The sequence below is a fragment of the Prosopis cineraria genome, unplaced genomic scaffold (assembly GCF_029017545.1).
Source record: "Prosopis cineraria cultivar Desert tree isolate PC_DT_omini unplaced genomic scaffold, ASM2901754v1 PC10, whole genome shotgun sequence".
In the NCBI taxonomy this organism is placed as follows: Eukaryota; Viridiplantae; Streptophyta; class Magnoliopsida; order Fabales; family Fabaceae; genus Prosopis; species Prosopis cineraria.
In genome coordinates this window covers 2,581,222-2,596,162 of record NW_026555341.1, presented here as the reverse complement: position 1 = coordinate 2,596,162, position 14,941 = coordinate 2,581,222, and the positions used below count along the sequence as shown (strand labels likewise).

Sequence of the window (14,941 nt, the reverse complement as noted above, 5' to 3'; positions counted from 1 at the left end):
ATAACTTTTTAAAATTACCCTTTTATAATTATTGATATGGTTTATTGTGACAAAAATAGACAACCGCGTTTTTCAAAATAAATTACAAATGCTTTATTAAATTTGATAAAATGTATATTGTAATTTTTTGATCCAATAAAATGTCTTTTATTAATCGATGAAAAATGTCTTGTATTTACCGCGGATAGATGGGAGGGCGTAATAAGTAAGAGGATTACCAGCATCTACTAATTTTAAAATTAATTATTTTAGCAATATATTTGAAATGAAATGACTTTAAATTTCCATATGATCTCATGCACACACCTTCCGAAGGAGCTGATGTGATGAGCACAACAACGGTGCTCATAAATTAACGTGATCTGAAACATTTAAATTTTTAATTTAAATAATATAAATTTAAAGCATTATTTTACATTTTAAATTCAATCTAAACTTAATTTAAAAGTATAATTTAATATAAAATTTTGCTATATATTAATTATTTATATATACTCTATACAGTCCAAAAGATTCTCAAAATTAAATGTAGACTAAATTAAAAAGAAGCTAAAATATATATTCAGTCTTTTAATTTTATACAATGTTTTATTTTAATTCTTTAATTTTATAAAGTATCTTTTTAATCTTTTAATTTTAATATTATTAGTTTTATTTCAACAAATTTTTATATTAAACTTTTAAATATTGATAAAATATTTTTAAATATTAATATAGTAAGTTTAATTTTTTAAAATAATAATTACTATTGACATAAAAAATAATCATTTGAAACTAAAAATATTAGGGTTAAAGGATTGAAAAAATTTTTTACAAAATTAAAAAAAATTAAATTAAAAATTTGTATAAAATTAAAGGGCTAAAAGTATATTTTGAATATTTTATAATTTTAATAAACTTTAACTTTAATAAATATAAAATAAAAACGTATAATAATACATCACACTAATGAGCTCGGTCAACGGACCCCCTCCCGAAGGGCCTCGATGTTAACTGACGAGGTAATTCCAACAAAATGCTTCTCAATGGCCTGGTCAAATTTCTTTAAAAATATTGAAAGGCAAAATATTATTCGAATAAAAATCAAATAAACATAAAGAGAATAATAGAACTCAGATTTTTTTTTCTCATAATTTATGCTATGGATTTTTTTCTTTGATTACATGTGCCATGCATTCATAATAGTGGAAATGATTAGATTACGTTCCCAGGCTCTCAAAAATTACCAGAAAAAAAAGGACAAAGGACACTCGCCCTTCTTTCAATCAAAGTGTGGGTTAGCGAATGCTCACTCAGTATCTTCTAGACCCCATCTTTCGCATGGATAACGCTCTGGGATGAGCATCCATACTTAGACGCTGCTGTTGGTAGTTGTGGGCGGTGGCAGGTAGTTTCTCCGACACCTTCCACTTCTTCACCGACTTGTCCAGACTCCCACTATACAATATCCATCGTTGCTCTCCGATAGCTGCTTCCGGATCTTTCTCCACGGATAGGCACTTCACCGGTCCCGTATGGCTTGTCAGTGTCGACACTAATCTGTGTTCCCCGTTCTCTAGCCTTTTCCACACACATATCGTCATATCCGCCGATCCGCTAATCAACAGCTTCCCCACCGTCGCCAGGCATAGCACCGCCAGCTTATGCCCTCTCAAATTGCCGCCATGCGACTCAGGTTTCCCCTGCTCCCAGTAGCAAACCATGCCGTCGGAAGATCCGCAGTATAGATAGCTAGAGTCCGGGCTTAATGCCAGTGCCGTCACGGCGCACTCTTGCTTTAACAATGTCTGCGAGAAGAAATGCTTCGTTCCTTTTCCTTGGACCTCCCTGCGCCAGACCTTAACGGTGCCGTCAGCCGAACCCGTGAATACCAAGCCATCGGTTCCGACCACCAATGCGTTAACGGCGTCGTCGTGAGCGGTAACGGATTCTAAGCATTTGAAATTGGAGGCTCTCCAGACTTTGAAGGTTTTATCCCATGAAGCGGAGTAAATAAGAGAGGCGTCTTTGGTTAAGCCGAGGCAAGAGATGGCGTCGTGGTGTTTAATCCAGAGGACACTGCGGTTTCGTCTGCCCTCCACGTAATTCCTGGGCTTCATGGAACATTTGATGTAATTTCTGAGAGTCGGCAAGGTAGCGACCCGCTTGTAGACGGTGTTATTCTTGCCGGAAACTTTCCAAACCCGGATGCGTCCATCTTGATGACCCGTGAGAATTTCTCTTCCAGCAATAATAATCGCTTTGACTAAGCCGCTGTTGGATTTAAACGCGGCATACTCATTCTGGTTCTTCCATACCCGAATATTCCTGCTATCGGACCCTGTGAACAGCAAGCCGTCGCATGCCGCCGCCAAGGAGTATATATGTCCTTCTTCTCGGACGAGTGAACCCAATAGAACCGTAGAGACGGATTCGTCTTCGGTGCTAGAGGGAGAGGCGGCAGCAGATGTGCCCGTGAGATGAGAGGACCATGGGGACTTAGATAAGGTATCGCTTTCAGAATACTCTGCTGCCATTGAAAATGTATGTGTGTTATGGAACCTAACTAGTAGCTGTATCTAATTAAAGAAAGGAAACTGCATTTCATGCATGGAACGATATGATTAATTCCACCGAGGTAACTGGTACGTGGCCTTAAACCTCATTTTAATTATAATTAGACCTGTCTCTATTAATTCCTTCCTGAGTTTGATGCAGAGACGAGAGAAAATTGATGTGGGAAGGAATTAATAGGGAGACAAGGTCAGATGGCTAGTGGAGAAGGCCGAGGGAGAACAGAGCAGAAGGGAAAATAATTCATAGGCAGGGGGGGGTGAGGATTTTGTTTGTTTAAGATGGAGAGGAGGAGGTTAGGAGGTCAATGTTTTTAGAAAAACCACGAGAGAGAGGTCAACGACAGAGAATGTGTGTTTACTGTTTGGTTAGATAACGTATTCCTTTGTTGGATGATTATGAGATTTCAGATTTCAGATCGGGATTGAGGGTGGGTAGGCGAACTTTTGGACATCTTTAGAGCCCCTAAACTTGGAGTTTGATTCGGTCAATGAACTAACCACTTTCCTTTTTAAACGCCAACTGACTGTACGGTATTCTACTAATTTTTCTCTCAATTTTTAGCCTAACATTGACATCATCAAAAATTGGTCATGTAAATGTAAAGATTTTTTTTTTTTTTGCCAATATATATATATATATATATATCGGTCTTTCATGATTAATCTTGTTTGTATGGTTTCCTCTTGCAGATGAGGTCTGTTTTGTGTGGATTGGAATTTAACAAAAAGTTAAGCTGCATCTATATACATTTTCGTTATTTCCTGATAATAACTTTAAAATATATTAAAAAAATTAATCATTTGGTTCTCATAATTTTGATCCAGTTGCAATTTAATTTTTCAATTTTGACTCGTTATGACTCAATTCTTAAAATTTTGATTCGGTTACAAATCAATGCCTGAACTTTGCCTTTTACAATTTAATCCTTGAAATTTAACTTCTTAAATATTGATCTCTATATTTTAAAAAATAAAATTATAAAGATTGAAAATATTTTAAACTTTTAATATTTATAAAGATTAAAAGGGTTTAATAATTTAAAATATTAGTAATAAATTTTAAAATATTTTTAATCTTTTTAATTTTATTTTTTAAAATATAAAAATTAATATTTAAGAGGTTGAAATTTTAGAGATTAAATTGTAAGAGAAAAAAATTAGGGACTAAATTACATTCGTGTCAAAACTTCAAGTACTGAATTATAATAAATTAAAATTAAAAATTAAATTATAATTGAGTCAAAATTATAAGGACCAAATAATTAATTTTTTTAACTATATATGAACTTATAAAAGTACACTCCTGCACGTCTCACCCAGAGATTGATCGATCTCGAAACTTGATCTGGTATATTGATATTTGGTGATTAGAAACCTGATTCCTCATGCATGTAATTAAGTAGACGCAAAATCAACTAACTTTTGTTGGCCATCTTATATATGCTTAATGTGTGCATGGGAAGTAGAGAATAGGATTTGCCACGGAGCGTTATACCTCATAAAATTCAAGTTTAATTTGGACAAATTATTACTGCGGACTACTATTTTTGCGTAGGCATGGGGATGAATGAATTTGAAGGGACGTCGAAATGCATCGTCTCATCCCCCAGGCCCCCACCAAGGACATGGGTACCCGTACGGCTGCACTCGTACAATTGTAAATTATACTGAGCCTTTGGAGATATCTTGAACAATTTTTTCAATTGAGAATTCCATTTCGGTGTATCGGGCTAGGCCAATTTAACCGATGCCCGGTTTCAGCCCTTAATTAATATCAGTTCACATGGAGACTCGAATTGAGCTCTTGAATCATGGACACGGATCATATGCAGTGACAAATGGCGCAGTGGCTTGGGAAGTAGCAAATCCTGATAGTAAACTTTTATCTAATGGCCGGTGATGAATAAGTACATAAAAAAGTTTCTCACTTGTTACGTTTTGTTCAAAATAAAAATTTATAAAAAAATATAATATTTTTAATAAGTCTGTTAATTATTAATTTGGATAATATAGATTTTATTTAGAAGGTCCAGTTTAATATAAAATTTTTTATTTTTTATAAATTGATTATTCAAATGCACTCTGTACGGTTTAGATTTAATTTTAGTTCACATTTAAAATTTTAACTTATAATTTTTTTAAAAAGATATTTTTTGAAAAGTGATATAAATATTATCTTTATTTTTAAAATGTATTTATCAAAATAAAAAATTAAAAGGATTATACAAAATTTTAATATTAATTATAAACTGTCCAAAGTATATCTGGATAGTTAATTTATAAAAAAAAATATATTAAACTAAACAATTCAGGTAAAATCTGTATTGTCCAAATTAATAATTAATAGAATTATTAAAATATTATATTTTTTATGAACTTTTATTCTAGATAAAATGTAATTACGTGGTTGCAAATGAGGAACCATTTTATACACCATTTTCTTATCAACCGTTAGATTAAAGTTTATGGTTAGGATTTGTTACTTCCCAGCCATTGCACTGTTTGTCATTGCATATGATCCGTGTCGCTTGAATCATAGTCCTTCACTACTGAGCGCTTGGGTTTTATTTTTATTTTTTTCCTAGATCAAAGCTGGCCATGCTTAATTTATTTGGCAATGCCACCATTATACTTCATACTGACTGTTAATTTCAGTTTTAATGCCGAGCTTGATAAGTAATTTATAATATTTTTGTAAAATTTTATTAGGGCGGAGTACTTGTTTTACTTGTATTCAAGTGACGTCCCTTTAACTCACCTTTTTTTAATAAAAAATACATTTAATTTAAATTAAGAGTAGTGAAATAAAATTAAAATGTTGAGAGGAATGATAAAATTAACCATCTTTCAAATTTCATTAACCATCTAAAACTGCTTGCTTGTTTTTTTAAAAAGAAGAAGAAGAGAGAGTTTTTCTTCTCAATCGTAAAGCTTCACATGAGCATCTATCTTCTTCTTCTACCATTATACAATTTGAATAAAGATTTTTGGCTAAATCCATCTATGATTCAGTTTACATTTTTAAAAATAAGCTCATCTTAGATCTTTTTTATTAAAAGATCAAACTAAAATCACGCACTCTCAAATTCAACTTTAAAGGTCTCAACTTTTACCTTAATTTGATTTGGTGGAAAAGGAATCAGGCTATCCATAAGTCTTCCGATCTGACTCCTAAATCAATTTTGTGTAATAAATTGTATACTAATGATTGCTACAATGCCTAAGGTGTTTGTAGGCTTAAATAGCTAGGGTACAAACCCTAGAGTACAGAAGATGCATACACGTGTATACAAATCAAAGAATAATAGATATATATTTAATACGTACATTTGGATTGGATTGAGCCCATCTCTTATAATCTATTGGGCTTATCCTTACACTTGGGCTTCTGCTTTTGTATTCTTCTCTTTTGAGTTACAACTTCATTAGTCTTAATGCTCTTGAATGAATTATTTCATAACTAAAGTCTCGTTTGATTACTAAAAAAATATAAAATAAAAAAAATTTTAAAAAATAAAGGTAAAATTGATATGATCAAAAGAAATGCTGAACCAAATTCATAAAGAACATGTGTAATTTAATTTATAAAAATGAGAATTATAATTTATAAAATTTTTGAAAGGTGTGATTATTTTTATATTTTTAATATATATTAATGAGTTTTATTATATTTATTATGAAAAAAAAGGATGATTAATTTATTTTTATATTAATTTTTTAATTCATTTTTTTTAGCAACTAAACGAGAACTAAATGCTTGGCTTCATTGTAGAGATGCAATTTGGCACACAGCTCAGGAAGAACCTTTGTTTCCCCCTGTGAGTTCCGATTTCTTGAACTCTTCTCTTGATTTGCACGTGTATCATCATGGCTGGACTCTGTGGTTCAGAAAAAAGAAATTCTTTGGTCCGAATCGACGGTACTGTATCATACGGTATTGTGGAACTATTCTTCGGATCTATCCTGAGCCAGGTTTATGTGGAGCCGTAAATTCGACTTCCCTTGTGCTGTTGGAGCGCAGCACTTAACTGGATCTCTCTCTCTCACAAGAGATGGACAAAGGCTGCTGGCTTCGATTGGATAAGCGGGCTTTAAGAGGAATTCTCTCAGGACCAAGCTTTTTGAGAAAGAGGAAATTTGTGGAGCTGCAGTCACGCAAGATATTTGTTCCCTACTTTTGCTCTTTGAAAGAGTGTTTTATTTTACATGCAATTCTGAAGCTTTCTTTCCTTTCTCATGTTCGCCAGGTTTTGTAATCTCAAGCAATATGTAATCTTTTCATTTAATGAGGTTGTTCTAATTCAAAAAATAAACCTCCACCTCCAGCATTATCAGCAATCACAATAAGAGTGGAAGTTGTATTAATGTATTGCAAATGAAGCCAAGTGAATATAGATCTCTTAGTGTCACGACTTTGGAGTTCAACGCCTGATAGAAATTTCACAATATTATTATTATTATTATTATACCATTCTATTTGTGTTTAATTTCTTGACTTGTTCAAATAATGGGATTATATACGCTTTTGAAAATATATTTCTGCAACTGTATTTCATTTTGCTTGGAAACTGAAGTTTCAAGAAAAATTTGAGGGATGTAGGGAGAAATCTCCTCAATAATTTGTTATAATTATGAACAATTTTATATAGGGAAACGAACAACTTTAGCGTAGGTAATGAACAGCTCATTTTATTATAATTACAATTGTTAGAATAAAATTAAGATTTAGCAACGACACAAACAATTCATATAAGGAGATGAATAACTTCATGAAAGGAAGGGAACAACTTCTATATGGGCAATGTACAACTCATTTTATCATAATTATAACACTTAAAATAAAATTAATACTTAGCAATGGCACAAACAACTCTTATAAGCTAATTAATAATTTTATATAGGAAGATGAACAATTTCTTTATGAATAATGAATATCTTGTTTTATCATAATTACAACACTTAGAATAAAGTTAAGATTCAGTAATGACATAAATAACTTTTATAGATTGATGAACAATTTCATGTAAAAAAAAAAAACAACTTCAATAGAGAAGCATAGGAAATAAGGGATAATGAGGTAATCGTACTCTGCATTTTAATTTTATTTTTGTGTTCTCTTGGTTTGGAGTGAATTTTTAAAGTTTAAAAAGCTTTCCTTTTTATTAAGCCTGGTTAAGGGATTTTTAAATGAAACTTTCTCTAATTTTGATCCCAACACATGGTGCATGCTAGTTTCTTAACAAATCTGTTCATTATTAAAATGATGTTTTATTCATATCCAGGATGCTATAATTAATGGCGGAGAATGATGTGGTTACCACCGTTCGCCCAACAGCAACGTTTAACTTTTTTCACATTTGATGGGATTATTATTATTATTTTAATTCTAAAAAAGTAATTGACCAGTCACAGTTGCTGACGAGCGGTTGCAGTTTTTGTTCCCCCTTCAGCCAAGAGCGGCCACAGGCTAAGCGCAATTGATTCTTACATTTGTTCCACCGTCACATGCTGCAAAGAAGGATTGTTGCGAAATGTTACATGATATTCTTGTTAATTAGAAAAAACACTGAAAAATCAATTTTTTTAAATCACATTTAAGAACCTTTTAAAAAATTTATTTACAAATAAAAATTAATAATAACTCATCATTTAAAAAAAAAATTCTCTATTACCATTTCAATAAAAAATAATTTCATATTGCTTTTTCTTTGTGAATAATTTTTTAAAAAAATTTAAAATTTGATTCTTCCAAATTCTTTTAAGATATATTGTGAGTTCATAACTTTTCTTACATCTCCAAGCTAACCCTATTTCGATAGGGAGGAATATCCCACACACACACCATATATATCGCACGAACCTATAATCACGTGGAGGTTTAATCTTGGAATCTCTTGCTGCAAGAATACTACAAAGAGGGAGGGTGATGAGGACATCGGTGTACCCCTAGAGTATAAAGGGCCATTGACGTGAGAGATAGTACCTGGTATTAACAAGAAGGAGAGAGTGCAAAATGAATTAAGAGTCCTTTTGATCATCATCCATTTGTCCACTTCCCTAAATCTATAAGGTGGAATTTGATCAGAGTATATCTGCACTATTGAGTCCCTCCAGCTAACTGATAAGCAAAACTAGCGGAGTCATTATATATACGGATGGTTGTTTTAGAAGATAGGGGAGGAGACTGGTTCTGGGAGTACTTGGATTACAGAACGTGGCTGCCGACGAGGGACAAATAATAATATAATAAAATCCCATTGAGAGAGATAGTACATGATGACTCACTCAACCTCAAAAAGCCTTGAATAAATGTCTAATTAACTAGAAGTGGGTGGAAGTTGTGGGGTTGCGCCCTCTGTTTACTTTATTTGCTCGGGCCATAGGCCATCTGTTTAGCTAGAAACAACATACATGTAGCCCATTGTTTTCGGCTGGTCTTGTCACTTGTTTTGTTTGGACTTTGGACGGATTAAGCAACTATCTCTTCCGCTTTCACCCCCCCCCCAAAAAATCTGCCCCCTGCATCTTGAATTTCTTGTCTCTCTTTATGCATGTACATAAGTCTATTAGACGCCACTTTTTCTCCCTTGACAGATAATTTGTGCCCTAAATCTTGCGTCTTATCTGTAGATACAGTGCTCTATTGGATTCAAATTTTATAGGTTTTCATTTTCTTCTCCGTTTATATGATTCAAATTTTAAACCTTTTTCCCTTTTTCTCAAAAAAAAAAAATTTAAACCTTTTTCCCCAACAAGGATTGCTTTACAAATCGTAAGTTTTTCCTGTTTTCAAAAAGACGCATTTTAGATTTTTGTGAAAGCTGTGTTCTCGAGTATCTCCCCCTTTTCTCCAAACACAAGCGTTCCCTCCCCAGATAATCAATCATGAGATTTGATTTTTCTTTTTGTCTGTGGCCTTCCGTCTTGACCTGCTAGCGGCTGTAATGCAACATGCATTTTTGGAAAATCTAGCTTGTAACTTTTTTCAAAAGAACATGCTTATTCACACAGACCATTTAAAATAAACGACGTGCACTGTACTTAGACTTTTACTAATTACTACATCTGTTTTTTAAGTTTTAATTCAATTTTAAAGAAGAAAACTGGGTTCCATGAAACGTGGCATGATGCAGGGTAAGCTGAAGGCATTTGAGTTTTTGTTGGTTGTTGCTTGCGGTAAGCTTCAGCGTGACGTCGTTTTGAGAAAACCACCGGCCTCGACACCCCTGGAAGCCTGAAACCACTCGCTCTATATCCTCGATATATACACACATCCTGCTCTGCTATTCTCACTCTTGTTCTTTGTTTTGCGATATTATCCACATTGGTTTTCCCATCAAGTGAAATAAAGAGCAAATGGCTTTCAGGTTTTCCGGAGAGAACGAGAAAACCATCAGCAACCTCGATCACGAGGACTCTTCTGCAACCATCGGGCCCGTCTCCAACCAGCTTCTCTTGAAGCCTTGTTCTAAAGCCTCGTCCCAAGGCCTTGACAAGAACCTCGTCCTCCGACGCATCCGTCACCATAAAACCTTACACAAAGTCAAAACCGCTCTCGACTCTCTTCTGCCCTCCTCACAGCCCGACCCTGCCTCTTCCCAACACCACTCCACCTGGCTCCAACAAGACGACGCCTTCCCTGCTCCTTGAACTTTTATATCTAACTTTCAGTTCTCAAACTATATATTTGTGCATCTAGTGGCAGAATTCACGCGATTGAATTGTATGATAATCAGCCACGAACGGCTGTTCCGCCGTGAAAATTTTATCTGTTTATATAGCAAGAAATTGTCTTTCCTATTCGTTATTCTCTGAAATCAGAGTCACCGCCTTCATGATAAGTTCTCGCTTACACGCAGCAAAAGAAATCCCCCCGATCCTGTTCTTTATTATTTCTATATCTTGTTTCCTCCTCTCTGCGCATTCCAAAAGGATTGAGCATCCGTCGCCCCGACACGTGAGCGCTTGTAATTGAATAGATAATTAGCTACATCAACTAAAATTTTCGGTGAATTTTTATGCTGCGATTCAGACCCGTGGAAGAACAATATTTCATTCTATTTGAGTAAACATATAAAAGTGAAACACGCTATCATCATTATAGAAAAGATGTAAATCCGCACGCCCTGTGTTTTTTTTTTTTTTTTTCAAGTTATACTTTTTCTTTCAAGGTTCTCTCCACGTTTTCTCGTTATCAAAGCTTGGCAAGAAAACTTTTACTCGCCCCAAAAAATAAATTTGACAGGAAAACTGATCTGTAAAAGAATCATAGCCTAGCTTTTGGCTGGGGAAATTGTCTCGAGACAAGCATAAAGAATTGCCCCAGCGAAAGAAAAATGATGCTTCTCACAAGCTGCATGATCAGTGTTGTATGGAAGGGATCCTGCGTCTGGATTTGAGTTCTTCCGACTTGCATTGTATTAGCGTTATTTAAATCTACTAAGCCAAAATTGAAAGTTTAAACTCTTTCAGTTAAATCATTGCATATCAACTAACTAATGCAAGACATGGAATAGCTGACGGATGGTCATGGTATATGGGCATTTATACTCGTCATCATTTAATGAACTCAAGTGAATATTGCTTGGGAATTGAAGAAGGTTATAAGGGGGATCTCCTCCTGTTCGAATAAAACATTGGTTCATAAGATGGGCAGAGTCCAAGAAAAAGAATGAACCATGCCTTATTTCGTCTCTCGGTTTTCGTCGTCTTCTTGTACTCTGAGAAACGCACGCTTGTACTCGTTTTCCTTTTCGGCCATGAATTATTGTTTACATTTCACACACACACAGGAGGCATGAAACTGTAGAATTTTAAAAAATAAAAAATAAAAACAACCCCCGGGGGTGGGGGGAGAAGTGGAGGTGGAGGTGTATCTCTGAGATATCTCAACTCTCAAGGGTCCCTGAAACTTGAATTCAAGAAGTGGCACTTGAATCTGTTAACTTTGTCCTTCTTAATCCTTATGCTAATCAAGCCATTAGTAGGGACTGATCCTGAGTTTCCCTCTATTTCGGATATTCGGGCACGAAGTTTGTGGGTCAATAGCTGGGTCCACGGTTGATCTATGAGGTGATTCATCAAATTGTCGGTCTCAATTGGGTTTAGTTAACTGGGCCTGTGCCATCTCCTCTGTTATTGTTTTAAATTCAATTTTTTATTTTATAAAAAACTTTCTGAGAGCACAATGTAAAGTAAGGGCAAAAAAACAAATAAATTTAAAAAAAAAATACTCTCTCCGTTAAAATATATAATATATTTTTAATTAAATTTTATCTTAATAAAATAGTTACCTACTTTCAAACTAACCCTATTTTTTTATATTTACCCATATTAAACACCCTATAATAAATATAAAGTTATTATCAATGGAGGCATTTTTAAAAAAAGACAATGATTATACTTTAAAAATTTAAAAATACCTCACATTTTTTAACATCCAGCTCCTTAAAAAACACCTCACATTTTTGAATAGAGGAAATAGAAAAAAAATAATAATTTGATCTCATAAAATGTGATAATGTCTTTTAAATCTCAACGAATCTAATTATAATTACAATTTTGATTAATGACAAAAACATTCCTTAATTTAAAAAAATGTAACAAAGTATTATCTTGTTTACAACTTTAATTTTGAAATTTACAATTATAGTTCAACAAATAATCAAAGTATTTTAGTCATTTACAACTTTTTCTTCCCATTTTTTTCAATCAATAAAGTTCAACAAAGTTTTTTTCATTCACATTTTGATTCTATAATTCACAACTTTAATTTAATAAATGATTAAAGTGCTTTAATTTAACAAATAATCAAAGTATTTTAGTCATTTACAACTTCATCTTGCTAACTCCACAAACTTAACCATAATAGCAAATACTACCATGGTAAATAGGAAATGATTGCCCTAATCACTTTATTATAGTAAAAAGAATTTAAATATAGTTAAAAGAGGTAACCATGGTAGAAAAAGGGAAAGACTATGATTAAAGTATACTATAGTTCATGTAATTGAACATACAAAAAATATAATTTTCAAATAAAACATACAGTAATGACCCCTACCATAATAGAAAATACTCTATCTTGGTATAAAAGATTAAAACTACACATTTAGATATTGTTATATTAGTAAAGTATAAAACCCATTAACAAGACAACAACCATATGAAACAACTCTTTTAAATTATTGGGATCCCGAGTTTCAAAAATTAAACAGATAAAATAGAAGAGTAACAAGTTCAATTTAGAATTGTAAAGTGTATGTAAGCATGGAATGCCTCTCATAGATAGAAAAAAATTTAAAATATGTTTTAAAAAGTCATTTTCCAAAATTTGGAATCATCTGCCATGGCCAATGGTGTGTCTGCAGTGACTAGCACAACACTTGTTGTGGTGAGCCTCCTTATATCATGTGCCATGGCCATCTGCTGTGACATACTATATAGAATTAACAGCATTGTTGTTGTCACCGGACAAATTCGGGGGCCAACTTTTAATGCATCACAAGTCTCCCTCCAACTTTATTTGAGGTAATTTAGGTATCCATAAGAAGCTTATTCAATGAACTAGTTAATAGCATTAGTTTCATTTTTTAAATTGTATCATGTTTAAAAGTTAGACACCTATAATCAAATACACACCTTTTTTACACTTAAGCCCTTCCAAGGTGTCTAATACTATAACCAAGTGACAAGAGCCTACATAACCACTTAGACCAAGCCCAAAAGACTTAGGACAACTCATACAATGCACCATTACTCATATATACATGTATCTCATATTTATACTTCTCAACCTCAATTTTATCAAAAAGCACTGGAGAGGTATATTAGTATGTAAGTCATATTAGATATGCATCTTTGTCCTTCAAAATAAATATAAACTTACTTGCACCAGTATTTAAGTCCTGGCTAAAGATTAACAACACACATAACAAGACTAAGGTACTAATTACAATCAATCAATACAAAATAATATGAAATGGTGCAAGTAAACAAAAGAATCATCCTAGTGGGCAATTGTCATAATCAATTACACATGAAATAAACAATAGAAAGGGATATATAGTAGGAACAAAAAAGTCTTTTCCTGGAGCTAATACTTGTAAAATGTTAAATAAGGATGAGTATAACTATTGAGTGACTAAGAAGAATCTAAATTATGCAAATACGAGTCAAACTAATTAAGGCATGCAAAGTAAGCATTTAAAATTCACACATGTATATAATACAATATCACATCATATGATATCACAAATGCATGACCAAACACCTCTCATGTCTTTCATATACTATCGACTGAATTTATGGACTAACAAACTTAATAGGGCTAAGTTCGTGTGAATGGATTAGCCTAAGCTCACTAATCGTGAGGAGCTACCTAGTTAAAAATGCTAAGCTTACACTTAGACTACAAATTCCTCCATTCTTGAATTCATTAAGGGTATCATACGTCCTATCCATCACCCAATTAAAGACTAAGGGTTTAAATAACCTATGCTTACACCCATTTCTAAGTGCGTTTTAAAAAACCCCAACCATAAACCAAATCATTAGAGCTACTCATGACATCGGTCATATTCCATATAGAAGTAATAATACTAACTCCTCTTAGGGTAATTCCTTGTTCAATATGTGATAATGCAAACATACTCAATTCATCTATGTGGCATATCAATCTCATAATATAATTCAACGTTACAAGTTTCAAACCACAGTTTACTTGCTCAAAATGGCATAGTCAATTTAACATTAAATCTTTGCTCAATTTCTCAAACTTGCCACACCTACAACATTTTCAAAACACATAGAATTTGGCTTCTTTCTTAGCTCTGAATGCCATAAGGAAGTAGAAGTCAAAAAACCTTATCTTGAATGCATCCCAAGTCCATTTAGCTCTACCTATCGGCCTCACTGAATTCCACTAATGCCTGGCTTCCTTCACAAACAACATTGAAGCTAAGATCACCTTCTGTTCCTCTAAGCAAGGTATCACTTCAAAGATGGTCTTAATCCACCCATTTGATTCACCTTCTTTTATAGTCCTATCAAAAGTAAGTAGATTGAACCATGAAGAGCTCTTCCAAGCTAGGTCCATAAAGTTCTATTGACTACTGCCACCCATGGCCCTAGATTATTGGATGTATTTTCCTTATATGCTTCATCCTTTTTCTTGTACATATCTTCCTCATTTTAAATAGTTCTACTATCACCTCTTGCCCTTTCATTTCTTGGTACACCTTGTCCTCTCATAATGCTACGGATTTCTCTCATGAAATCCCTCATCTATAGTTATAAAGCTTTATTACCCTATGACTCATTTCTCAGTTATTCTAAGCTTTGACCGATAGGAATATGGTTCTCTAGCGGCAAGTTATTTATTTTTG

General features: G+C 33.4%; 1 protein-coding gene across 1 annotated transcript; it reads right to left on the bottom strand.

Moving 5' to 3' along the window:
- Nucleotides 1-1,087: 1,087 nt before the first annotated feature.
- On the bottom strand, nucleotides 1,088-2,821 carry LOC129321244 (protein JINGUBANG-like). Its single transcript, XM_054966956.1, has one exon. It carries the CDS (start codon nucleotides 2,514-2,516, stop codon nucleotides 1,293-1,295), a length of 1,224 nt encoding a protein of 407 aa, XP_054822931.1. The 5' UTR covers nucleotides 2,517-2,821; the 3' UTR covers nucleotides 1,088-1,292.
- Nucleotides 2,822-14,941: the final 12,120 nt, after the last annotated feature.

What these genes read in the sequence shown, in the direction of transcription:
- LOC129321244 (XM_054966956.1), bottom strand. Translation starts at nt 2,516, where the DNA reads ATGGCAGCAGAGTATTCTGAAAGCGATACCTTATCTAAGTCCCCATGG.